This window comes from Euprymna scolopes, chromosome 10, assembly GCF_053919585.1.
Source record: "Euprymna scolopes isolate OS-2025 chromosome 10, ASM5391958v1, whole genome shotgun sequence".
Lineage (NCBI taxonomy): Eukaryota > Metazoa > Mollusca > Cephalopoda > Sepiida > Sepiolidae > Euprymna > Euprymna scolopes.
In genome coordinates, this window is record NC_136491.1 from 46,619,837 (window position 1) to 46,634,244 (window position 14,408).

A 14,408-nucleotide genomic window follows, 5' to 3' on the forward strand; every position below is an offset into this window, starting at 1 on the left:
TTGGTCTTCCATAGTTTGCTTTTTATCAGACGAAAACGTAAACAGAGTCGATCTGAACTCTACGTCAACGCGAATATCTGGTTACCTATATGAATAAGTGGAATTATTTGAAATTCAGGTACTTATATTATAATATTTTTGCATATTCTCTTAGAAAATCATCCTAAATCTTAGTTAGACAATAAATAAATTAATTAATTATTTCAAAAACCCTTTTTTTTAAATATTTAAGTACGTTTTTTGTGCAAGACAAAAAATGTCAATTGTTAACTTTTTGGGAAAATTTAACATTTAAAATTGAATTAAAAATAGTAGAAAAAGTTTTACATTATTCTGTTTTCTATATGATAAAATTCAGGGTTTTATCTTTCTGGAAAAAAAAAAGTTACTCAGAAATAATGGATTTTAATAAATGTAATTTCGTTTTAAAAAACAACAACAACTTGATTTTGCGGCCATTTTTGGCGGTGCCTAATATACATATATATATATATACATATATATATATACATATATATACATATATATATATACATATATATACATATATATACATATATATACACATATATATATGCATATCTATCTATATATCTATAAAAGTGAACGTGTCTGTCTGTCTGTCTGTCTGTGTGTCTGTGTGTCTGTGTGTCTGTCTGTCTGTGTACATTTCCCTACGCAATAACTCTGTCAATTTTTAGTCTATAGAGTCGAAATTTGAAATACCGGGTACTGAGATTTGGGAAAATCGATGTGACGGGTGTCAGCCAGAAATTTGGCTGTTAAGGGGTCAAATTTCAAGGATTTGTACCTTTACGAACTCTACCAAACTCCTCCGACAATTTTGGGTCTAGACACTTGAAATTTTAGATATAGGTTGCTTGAACCTGGATCTAACTTAATAAAGTGATTTGAGCCCGAAACAATAAATGTTAAGGGGTCATAATAGGGGTCAAATTAAAAAAAATTAACCATTTTTTTTGTTTTTTTTGCTTTTTTTGCACAGCATACACCTCCAAACACCCGAGCAACGCCGGGCACCCCTGCTAGTATATATATATATATATATATATATATATATACAGCAAAATCGTAATTAGTAAAAACCTGAAGAAAGTGCTCAATACTATTGCAGAGCAAGTATATATATATATATATATATATATATATATATATATATATATATATATATATATATATATATATATATATATATATATATCGTTTCATCTGTTTAGTTACACGTTGCATGAGATACGATTCGGTAACAGAAACATGTGTAACTAAACAGACAAAACGGTAATATATATATATATATATATATATATATATATATATATATATGCATTTACTATTTTAGGTATATATTTTTGTAATATTATTAATTGACATATATTATGCATGTATATATTTTGTATTCATTCAGTAGAGTTTAGTAGTAGGATGAAAATATGTCTTTAACAAGTATATCTATAACATGGACGCCTCTATTACACAGAAGCGTCTATGTTTCATTCCTGCAAGAAATCATCAAGCTTATTTTCCATAGGTATATTTTGATATTCACATGCATATATATATATATATATATATATATATATATATATATATATTTGTATATGTGTGTGTGTGTGTGTGTGTGTGTGTGTGTGTGTGTGTGTGTGTGTGTGTGTGTGTGTGTGTGTTCCTTTTCAATTACTATGCACATCCTGGATTTTAATTTGATTCTGCATGTCAGCAGCATAATTCCGGATTTTTCCTATGGGAACATTATCTCCTATCGTCTTTTCATATTGATAATGCTAGCTCCCTCCATATCTTTTCATCTGTTTTTTTTTTAATCCTTTACTTTTAATGTATCCTCTGATTTCTTAAAAAAAAATTTCTCATTTTATAAACCCTTTGTATACAAAGTTATCTTTTTTGCATTTATAACTTGTTTTCATGTAATGCTGTTTCAATTAATGCCAGTACAAGCAAATTCATAGCTTTGCTTCAATATTCATTTGCTAATATCTTTCTTTTGATGAGAAAAACGTATTTCTTTGAAACTCTGCCGATTAAGGAAATTTCAGGAGGAGGGCTCCTTCATTCTTTGACAGACTATGGATACCCACGAAGGGGTGCCTGTACATAAAATTTTTGTGGCAGGAGGTGCGCAATCTCCAACCACACCTCTCGTGAGTCAAATATTGTTAAATACCAGTGGCAAGTGCAGTGTATGTACAGGACGACTAGAAAGAAATGCTGAGATAAGCGGAGAGCACATACAGCGCCAAGAATTCCCAAATGGTCACCCATCTGGTACTAACCAGGCTCAATGTTGCTTACCTTCGGTGATCTGAGGAGAACTGGTGTGTCAATGCAATTATGTCGTATATAGGAAATTTCAATATACCTTTTTTGAGTATCCTGTCGAACAATGAATTAATGTAAAATTTTTTACAGTTTTTAATTTTTTTCTCATATATAAATATACATACATATGCATTATTAATTCATTGCCCGCATAGCAGCAGCTGTATAATGAAACGATTAGAAGTGCCGACTGTCGTTTGGGCGATCGGGTTTTGATCCTGGCTTGAGGTAGTTGCTTGTCTAGCCACACTAATGAGCTATGAAACAGTGGAACAGTACTGTATGTGGAGAACTATATATATATATATATATATATATAGAGAGAGAGAGAGAGAGAGAGAGAGAGAGAGGAATATTTCTCTATTTTGTCGGAATACTATTTCCATTATTTTCATCATATATATATATATATATATAGTCGTTCACAGACAGACTGTTTCACTGCATCACAGCTCTTTAGTGCAGCTAGAAAAGCAACTACTTCAAGCTGGGATCAAAACTCGACCGTCTATAATATATATATATATATATATATATATATATATATATATATATATATATATATATATACATATATATATATATACATATATATATACATATATATATATATATATACATATATATATATATATATATATATATATATATATATATATATATATATATATATATATATATATAGTAATTCATAAAATATATATGGCGATTAAGCTACACTGAATATTCGGCGTTCATCCACTATAGGATTCGTCAGGCTTATGCGACCATATATATATATATATATATATATATATATATATGTAGAAATATATTTCTGTAGAAATATATTTTCTTATAATATATATCAATCCTTATTTAAGAATCTCAATGTAATTACAGAGCAATAAATTATAAGATGGTCAACATCATGAATTTTGGAATATAACTTTTTGTCATTTATTCTCTCTCTCGCTCTCTCTCTCGTTCTCTCTCTCTCTCTCTCTCTCTCTCTCTCTCTCTCTCTCTATATATATATATATATATATATATATATATATATATATATATATATATATATATATTGCAGATGGTATATTCACAGTTCTCAAAAGCATACAGGTGTTCATCTTAGCATATAAAATATATTGTTATAAGCATTTTTCTATACCTGGTAGGTAGAGCTCGTTACCAGAGTCCCAGAAAGAAAAAAATACTATTTTTTTTTCTTTGCACCACTAAACCTCAAACATAGTATAAATAACTACTTAACCACTGATTCTGTGATATTCTTCTTCTGGGGTTACATTCCTTAGAAATGGCTTGATTGTCTTTCAGCCAATGAAATCTTGTGTCTCTTTCAGCTCGATCCAATGAGAGACAACTGTAAAAATACAAGTCAAGGTATCATCTCATACATTTGTTTCTCCTTGGTTAGTTAACCTATCATAACATGTATGCAAACGTTTAAGTGCTATTATGTGTAACAAAATAGGGTGTCTCTAAAAATGGGGTGACACCTAACATTGCAACCAACCTTGAGCAGCATATCTACCTTCATTTGTAAACTGTTTGATGAAAGGGTGATTTGAAAATTTTCTTACCCCATATTACTAATGGAGACTTGGCTTCTAATGATTAAAAAAAATTGGGCGCTTCTACAGAGTTAGGATGAGATTTTGTAGTCGATAAATGGAGTTTTCAGATAAAAAACAATGGTTTCAACTGATTTTTTTTTTCAATTCTAATAAGTTACAATGGTAGCTTCCAAATTATGCAGTTAAAATTACTTGAATATTACTGAATTATTAAAAAAAAAAAAACTTTAATCGTTTCAGCAGGTGAAAAATTGCCGCCATCTTGTTTAAATCAAAACGGAAAATTGCCTCCCTTTTGAAATCTCCTGTGTCTTATGATCGTTTTAATCAAATTCTATTTTTTATTTTCTTTAATAAATAATTTTCTACCTTATCGATTTTCGTAATTTTTGGATATAATCATCTTAAAAATACGAGGAATACGCAGATACCATTGTTTTCATGTGAAATTCAGTATTAAGATTTCCGAAATTTCGTCCTAATAGTGTGGAAGCGCCAAAAATTGTATTATTTTTTAATGCTCAATTCAAATTACAATTACAGTATCATCTTTCTGTGTTCTGTTCAGGAAGGGGATAATGTAGTATCTTTTATCATGAGACCATCCACCTAGGCATTACCTCCTTCTTTTATTAGGGGGATCGAGGTAGAACATTATATGTTCATTCATCATGGTACCATCTTCCCAAGTATGAACTCCTCCTTTTAAGGGAGCAATGTAGTATATGTTTGTTTGACATGAGATCATCCTCCCAAGCTAGCAAAAATATGATCAAGTACTACAATAATACAAATCACATTTTCTTGTTTCAGTTTATTTAGAAAAAAAAAAAAAAATTAAAACATTACAATAAAAGAAGAACAAGTAATAGAAAAGAACTGGTAATGGTTTCAGTTTATTCACTTTCATCAACAATGTCGTATGCCGTATGCCGTATGTCATACGACATAATCACGTTGACACACCGATTCCCATCAGATCAACGAAGTTAAGCAACGTTGAGCCTGGTCATTACTAAAATGGGTGACCAATTTGGGAAGTCCAGGTGCTGTATGTAGGAGGACGTCGACACCTCCCTGCAAAAAGTTGCAAAAACCTAACGTTGTCATCTCCCCTAACGGGGATATACATGCGACTGGGGACCGCTTGTGAATTTCATAATTCCATGAAACTTCCTCCCTCAGAGGAAGCCGATTAAACCCTGAATAGGGTTGGTGCTGACTGCACACACATTGACAATGTCCAGCATTGTGAAGATCTGTATGAAAACCATCATTTCCATGACAGAAAATGATGCGGCGCAATAATCTGAACAGTATTTTATGAAACTGCACTTGCTCTTCTATTGCTGTTACTTGTTGGTAGGGTTAACAAGACTTTTAGACCACTTTGTATTTCTTGGTAGGGACAACAAAACTTTCCGACCTGCAATTCTTTTTTTAAAGCGGTAATAAAACTTTTAGACCGTTCTGTATTTTTTGGTAGAAGTAACAGACGTTATATCTCCCCCCCCCCACCTCGCCCCTGTACGTTTTGGTAGGATGACAAGACTTTACGACTACTCTACACGTTTTTTTTTTTTTTATGAAAATCGATCAAAACAAGACATGAAGCCACTTGATATAAGAAGCTAACAAGAATAAAAGCTGATTATTGCAAAGACAGGAGATGCCTATTGACTTTAGTCTGGAAAAGACCAAGGCTGTAGGCAGAAGACAAGGGTAAAAATACATTAGGACCAACCTATACTATTTGGTAGAGGGAACAAAACTTTCAGACCGCCCTGTGCTTTTTGGTAGGGATAACAAAATTTTTGAACCCCCTTTATTTTTAGTAGAGGTAGCAAGGTTTTCAAAGTACCCTATACATTTTTGTAGGGATAACAAAACATTCGGACCACTCTCATTTTAAATGTTTCAGTTAGCTACAATTTGCAATTATCTCATTAAGTAACCTATCTCTTCTATCTATCACTCTCACCCTCTCGCATTGTATGTTGTTGGCTTTCCAGACTCTTATATCATTTGTTTTCATTTCTATCTATCTATCTATCTATCTATCTATCTATTAGCAGTCAAAAGTAATAAAGAAAGGAAAACAGTAAAAAGATTGGTATAGTCGTTTATGAATGAAAGAGACTATTACCAATTGCAGTAATACTATTTAACCTGTAACTGTACAGTGAATAGGGGAAAAAGAGACAAAAAGTTATAACGAGCAAAAAGAAAAAGAAAAAAAAAATACTGGATTTGGATGTTGTCTTTTCATTTCTTATATATATATATATATATATATATATATATATATATATATATATATATATATATATATATATATATATATATATATATATATTAACTGACTTTTCAAACTCACCTTTTCCTGATTCAAACAATTAAACCCAGGATTTATGGATATTTCAATACGTAATGCCAGAATGAAGAATTATTTAGTCCAAGTGCGATGTCTTAAATTACCCGCTACATCAAAGCAGTACTGTTTTCAAATCATAAAATTTTGTATATTTTATTCCATGCTTGTTGCCATATGTTCAAGTTTCACATTGTAAACTAGTATGAATCAGCATCGTACAATTTTTGAACAACACAATTCTATTGTTGGCATCGGTTTCTCCAGTTTTCTCTAGAATCAGATACTCACAAGGATGGCCACGTAAAGGTTGTCAACATCCATAGTGAAAGTGATGCTAGGAAACGCTGGATTCGAAGTTGGCACACTCATATCGTAAGCCTAAGCTGGTGGTAATGGTGGCGGTGGTGTTGATGGTGGTGATGACAGGTCACCATTTAATCGGTGTTAGTTTGGTTGTTTTGCTATATGGCATATGAACCTTTTCTGAGTTTATTTAATGCCAAATCCAGTGATTTTGAAAATAAAATTCTGCTTTCTATAAACTTAAATTTCTTCTTGTATACACATTAAACAAGGTTTCAAGCAAACTACTTTAACCTAAAAAGTTATGTTTCAAGTTCTTTATATCTTTGAATATTTATTCATGATGCTTAGTTTGGTTGTTTTGTTTTTATTGTAGAATGTTTGTAGAATGTTTGCAAAATGTTTGTAGAATGTTTGTAGAATGTTTGCAGAATGTTTGTAGAATGTTTGTAGAATGTTTGTAGAATGTTTGCAGAATGTTTGTAGAATGTTTGTAGAATGTTTGTAGAATGTTTACAAAATGTTTGCAGAATGTTTGTAGAATGTTTGCAGAATGTTTGCAGAATGTTTGTAGAATGTTTGCAAAATGTTTGTAGAATGTTTGTAGAATGTTTGTAGAATGTTTGCAGTGAGGAAAAAGATGCAAGCATTTGAGCGAGTGGGTTTGTGTTTACTTTTTCGGTTTGGCTGTAATTGTAGAGAGAGCAGTAGTACTTAAGGGATTTTTTAGTTTGACCCAAGTTGTTTTTCTTGGAGTGCATTCATGACCTTTTGGGCACTGGTTTTTGTTATTGTTGTTGTTCTTTTCACAGAGGAGGTATGTAGGTGTGTCAGCCAGAATAACTTTACTTTTTAGTTGTCGTATGATTGCCTATATTAGAAAAAGTTAATTCACATGAGTTTGCCAAAAAAAAAAAATCCATTTCACTGAGCGGAAATCCCTGCCATTGGTTGAAAAATCTAGAATTTACACCTTTATGTGAAATAATGCTTTTTTATTTCTGCGTTTGTGCAGACGTTGAAAAAAGCAATTAATTTCAGTGCATCTCATTTCCACTCTGTACAGCAGGAGAAAGAAGTGAAAAGGAAAGAAGAGAAAAGAGTAAGTCGAAAGAATGGAGAAAGAAAGTAAGTAGCTTATATAGCTAGTATCGTTTTTATATTCGGTTGTCTCTTATCTCTATTTACGAATCTACCATAGGACCCTGTTAGGGTCCACTTCATCACTCCCATTTTCACTATGATATGTCATGAACCCTAATTGCAGTGCCCTCAGGCTTGTTATGGTAATCGCCTTGATTTCTTCTTAATACTTGTCATCTCTTAGGCCAATCCAATCTACATGGGATTATCCTCAACACTTTCCCAATTCTATTCACGTTGAAATTTTCTTAAATTCTAGTTTTGCTGCTTTTGTTTTTATTTATATTGATAGATTGTAGCCAAATCCTATCTGATCCATTTTGTTTAATTATTCATTATGCTTTAATACTGTTTGGAAGCATGTAATTCATGATTAAAATAGTAACTTGTCTTCAATTAACGGTACCCAATGAATCGTTTACAATACAAGCAAGCACTTATGCAAAATATGGACCGTGCTCTATTTTAGATAGGAATTTCAAGTTAAATTTAATTTTTATGGTATCTTTTTTTAATTAAATCGTTAGATGAAAGTACAGAAAAGTTAAAAAATGTCTTCTCCTCCATATGTTAAGAATAGCTTTCTAAATAATAACGCTAATATTTCAGCATGGTCTGTATTCTGCATAAATACCACAATATGTATTATAAAGTAGATCCACCAGATTTGAAAGCGACCCAAACTCTCCTTTTTTTATCGACTACTACACCAAGATGTAGGTAAGAGTGGTACTCTTTTCCTTTGATTATTCCATTTACATTCAATACTTATCTTATAATGTTGAATATTTAGCAAGATGGCGTCAAGTACCAAACTAAAATCATTTTTATATATTGACAATTATTTTTTAAAAATTGTTTTAATTGTTATTGTTTATTTTATTTCCATGTTTTTATTTAACTAATTTATTTTTTTCTTTCTTTTATAGGATGTTGCAAATGGTAAGTTGTCTTCCCTTGTTTTAAACTGTTTCCAGCTTTATCAAATCTAAAAAAAAAAAAAAAAAAAAAAAAAAAATTAAATTCAATGTTACTTTTGAATATATAACAGCTGAATTGATTGTTAAAACTGATAGGAACATAATTATTCGTTAAGACAGGCTTAGGTCTGATGACGTCAGAGGAAGATTAAATCTGGAGAGTATAGTGTTAGTTTGATCACATTGAAAGAATGGACGAGAGTTCTTGGTTTAGTAGATGTAGAGCAGTTGAGGTAGCAATCAGTTAACAGCAGAAGAACCACGGAAAACATGAAAGGAAGCTATAAGGATAAATTTGCGAGAAAGAGTGATAAATAAATACCTGGCCAGATATAGGGTTATTTTGAAGTCACTTTCTAAAAGCCGTCCAACACAAGTTAGCATGTAAAACAGGCATTAAACTAATGATGTTGATGGTGGTACACGTCCCATTAAAAATTACATTATCAATTTTAAAACCGATCAGCAAATAATAACTCATTATTTACTAAGACACTATGCGTTCCCTAAAATAAAATCACACAGAGAATTTTTACAGTTCTCGAACAAATCAATGGAACATTGGAAACACCGGCAACATGTTTATATCACAATAATATTTGTTTACATTGAAACAATAGAATACATTAATGTCACTTGTTTCTTCTAGACTATTGTTCAATGAAATTTATGTTTTATAATGTCGTAATTGAATAGAAAATCAAACTATAGTGCTTTGTACAGGGCTTGAACTCACAGCTTTCAGATTATGAGAATTTTATGTTTAATATATTTCCCTTCCCTATTTTACTCCTCTCACTATTTCTCGGCAGATTTGCCCTTTATTGGCATTTTTTACATCATGTTCGGTAGTGATCAGACAAACGTTAACGGAAAATGTGATAAATATAACTAAAAAAGGAGTACTTAAATGAGTCGTAAATTAAAAAACGAAATTTTGTTTCTTACTGTAACAAGCTATAAGTTGAGCAAACGTTCTGTCTTATACTCTATTTTTTAGCATGAGTTTCAAACCCAGACTAGCTTTGTCTGTAATGACTACTTTTCTGGTAAAGTAAAAGTGAGTAAAGATTCAAACATTGTTTATATATATATATATATATATATATATATATATATATATATATATATATATATATATATAGTACAAAACTTTGTTGAAATTCAAAGACTTACATTTTTTTCTTTTTTATAACTTTTGTTTATTTCATCTTGGATTTCTTCAATACAGCCGTTTCGTTAATGGGATGGCAATTTTATGATTTTACGTGTTCATAAAAATCTCCCTTTTCTCGTCAGTGTTATTTCCATTCGATGTTACCGACAAAAAGTTAATTTTGTACATGATAAACCTGGTGTTTTCGTTTGGGGAAAAGAAATTGAATTTCAACAAAGTTTTGTACTACATACGCTCTGCACCTATAAAATAGATACATTGAGCTTTATTCGAAATTAACGGTAATTCAGTTTTTTATAATAACAGTTTAACCTGTTAAACGAAAACGGTATACATTGAAATTAACAATATTTCAAAAATAAACACACACACACACACACACACACACACACACACACACACATATATATTATTTGAAGGTAAACAGTTACATATGGTCGCTACAAATAGCCATCTGTTTCAGTCAAAGAGACTTCCTCAGGCGACCCAGAACCTTTTGACGCCAAAATGAAAAATGGGAAATATATATATATATATATATATATATATATATATATATATATATACTGTTTTTTATAGTTTTTTTAAAGTTACATTTAATTATCATATTATCACTAGGTCATTAAATTATTCATTGTACAAAATTGTTATAAAATTAAAGCTAATTGTGTTGAGATAATGTTGTTTTTATCTATTTATACAATTATTGGATATAAAAATTTTACGCATGAGGAAAAGCCAAAAACTTTAAAGGATTTCTCAGAGTAGAAGGCGCAATGTGTGTTCAATTTAATGGCAATTCTAGACAAAGGGATTTTCTTTTTCCCTTTTTAAAGGAACTGAATTGGAATGCATTAATTTTCTGAAAAAAAAAAACAAAAAAACAAAACATGATGGAAGGCAGAAAATAAAACTTTGGCTAGTCCGAATAAAATATCGATTTGTTAGATGTATTGGCATTCAAATTTCAGATGGAAAATCTGACCGACTTAATTCTATAGATTAACTAATCATATTCATAAATGCGTAATTATCTTTTTTTCTTTCATGTTATATTAGTGAAAAATCAGCCTTCACTATGCTGATTAAATTGTTTTGCATTGAATGTGCAGATATTATATTAAATTATTAGAAGTGGATTAAACTGGCATCCACCAATTGCGTTTTCAAGGTCAAATCGTGCAATTTATTGAAAGACAAATCAAACGAATTACTTTCCGTGATTTTGATTAGTTGTTGAAAATTAAATTTTCAAACTGATTCTAAATTTAGATATTTTTAATGTCTTTCTCTAAGTGACTCTCTCTTTTCAGCTAACTAATTTAATGTATTCGTGCACAAGCATATATGTAAATTATGGAAAGCTAATTAACGTAGTAAACACATATAAATTAGATAGAAAAATAGTGGGACTCTTTATGCATATTTTGTCATCATCTGGATGCTAACATTTTATTATATAAATAAAGAAACTGGAATTTTAGAAAAATCTTCATCATTCCAGTAATTATAGGAGCAACTGGACTCACGAGGAAAAAATTATTTGAACTACCTGGCAAATATACCCGGTGAATCAACTGCAAAAGAGATACAAAGAATTGCACTTAAAGAGACGGTTAGAGTCTTTAAGATTTTCAAAATTAAAAATTCCGTTTTTTTTTGTTTTTTTAGGTTTTTTTTTTGCTTTGTTTTTATTTTATTTTCTTTAGCTTCAGAATATGCTTCCTTTTCTAATATCACTTTTTCATTTGAACCAAATCTTTTCCCTTGGAGTATTCTTTCGAGATTTGTAAATAGCCAGTAGCCACTTGGCGGCAGATCTGGAGAATAGGGTGAGTGTGAAAACAGTTTGAAGTGCAATTCATGTAGTTTTGCTATCGACTTGTGGCCCGTGTCTTGGTAAAAGAGTCCGTTTTTCTTCTTCATTTATGCCCGATTTTTGGCAATTTCTTCCTTTAAATACATCCATATTTTTTTAAAAATTGCAATTGTAAGTTTATTTAAATAACTGTAATTTGTAAACTGATCATCAAATTTTGATATGTACCAACTGAAAGTTAGTATTTTATAAAATCATATGGATTTTTCAAATGACATTATATATAAAGTCCGGGAATTATTAAGTTATGTGTTGCATAAATACATACAAACATACATATATGATGATTATAAATGCTGCATACTTATATACATGCATACATATAACTAGCTGGGATATATGGTAGGTTCAAGGTAACCAAATTATAACAATAAGGTTTTCAGGCACTTTGCCAATATGCAGCTAGGCAAGATTGAACCTGTAAAATATTTTTCTAATCGGCGGCGGTGAACAAGTAGGAGTTTGTCAAGAAAGACCATGCACAGGAATTGACAATCAACTATCGATCTCAATTTTGGTTTAGTTTAGATAATAATTTATGACACATACGCTCAGTCTGGTATTTTGCCTTTACTGTCAATGTAGCCACGATTCTAGGGGGTTTGTTTAGTGACAAGGAAATTTTATTTGCAGTTAACCTTTTTGGATAACATAAACTTTGCAGGTGGTTTTGAATCAATTAACAATTATTTTATTTCTAACAATCGATCATATTTTGTTTCTTATAGTCATCAACCATGTTTTATTTATTCCGGCCAGGTGTGTGTCTGTGTGAAGTACATTTTATACCTACTGGATAACATTTCTTGTATATCCGGTCTGGATATTAAACATTTGTAACTGACTGATTAAAATGAAAACCAATCTATCCACTTGGCATATAATTTCTATAAATTACATAAAATCCTATGTGTAAGTCATATTATATTAATAGTTTAGGTTTCAACTCAAGTAACAGATTATTATATGATTAATATACAACTTTTGTCATAAATGACAGAAAAGATTATGTTTCACCAGTGTTTGCACTAATATTGTCATTAATATTTGTATTAGATAAGGTCTTGGTCAGTGAAGTTAAAAGAAGTTAATAAGAAATGTTAAGTGTTGAGCCATTATATTGAATAAAGATGGCAGTAGTAAATCAAATTAGTGAAGAATCAAGGCACTCATGATCTTGAGTGTTGAATAATTCTTTAGAACAATGATGGCGGCATTATATTGGCAAAGAATCAATGTAGTCTGGATCAGCAGTTGTTCAGTCATGTCAAAACGGAAACTGACAGTGAACTGACTTGCATCCAAAATTCGATATTTTTATAACGAGGTCAGAGGTTTCTCATTGGTTGATTGTCCTAACCCATAGTTATAAATAAGATCGTCCACACTCTTGTAGTCGTACCCTCATTATGGGTCAAAAACATTTTAACAAGAAAGAATGAAAACATCTCAATCTGGAAAGTTTGAAATATAAAAACAAATATTCATACAAACACTGACAATGGAGGATTTACATTTGCATATTATAATACGCATATATTTTTTCACTATTTACTTATACATGCTCTATATGTGAGTAGAGCTTAGTAGAGTAATTATTTTGATAATTTCTCCTGGGAATGAAATGTAAACGTTTCTGTGTAGCTTATTTGCCATAAATATATTTCCGTACTATATATATATATATATATATATATATATATATATATATATATATATATATATATATATATATATATATATATATATGGATCCAATATCTGGAACATGCTTTGTTCGTTTGTTTCAGGGAGGTGGTGCTTGATCAACACTGCTAGGAAGCCATGTTTTAATATACTGTTTTTTTTTTATTTACCCCCAAAACAGTGTTTCATGGTAAACAACTGACGATCCCTTAAAGCTTATGACTATTGTGAGTTAAAAAAAAACTAAAAAAATAGATTTAAAAAAAATTATGTAGTTTTCAAGGTTAAAAACACTTCCGAGACTATATACATATATATATATACTTTTTTTAAAAATCCATATTTGAATAAACGTTTTAACATCGCTATACGATCACGACAATGTTTCAGTCAATTAGTTATGAATAACTAAAGACCTCGTCAGGCAATGTTGAAAGTAAAGTCCTTAATGAAGTGAAGAAAAGCAAATTTACCAAAAATGGCAATTTGAAAACGTCACCCTTTTTGTCAACTCCTCCTCCTACCACCTGAATGGCTTGCCGTCTTTAATCGGGTATTCTCTCTCTACCAAATTGTTCCCCTCTTTATTTCACCTCTCTTTTCCTCCCTCTCTTCAAATAATACTAATGCTCTAAGTTAATCACTTAAATTAGATACAGATCTGACTAGTTTGTCTGGTCTGATGAGGCCCACACTCAGTCGAAATAAATTTATAATAAGATTGGACACACACACACACACACACATACACACACACACACAGAGTTATTTCTAGGTCATGGGTCGTCTATGTTTTCCGTTTTAATGGATATAACATCATATTTTATTACTTTATCATTCATGACATCATAAAATATCACTTTTCCATATTTTTCACCCATTCTATTTTACTGGATGACATCATCAAATGATAAGGACATACATTTATGACG

General features: G+C 30.6%; 1 protein-coding gene and 1 pseudogene across 1 annotated transcript in view; both read left to right on the forward strand.

Annotated features, from left to right (window-relative positions):
- LOC145285982 (adenylate kinase isoenzyme 5-like) overlaps positions 1–14,408 on the forward strand; it is a 138,933-nt gene that overhangs the window by 33,429 nt on the left and 91,096 nt on the right. Inside the window, exon 2 of the mRNA XM_080134572.1 lies at positions 8,685–8,697. Coding sequence (XP_079990698.1) covers positions 8,685–8,697 — 13 coding nt within the window. The remainder of the gene's footprint in view (positions 1–8,684; positions 8,698–14,408) is intronic.
- Positions 4,875–4,993, forward strand: LOC145286831 (5S ribosomal RNA; annotated as a pseudogene).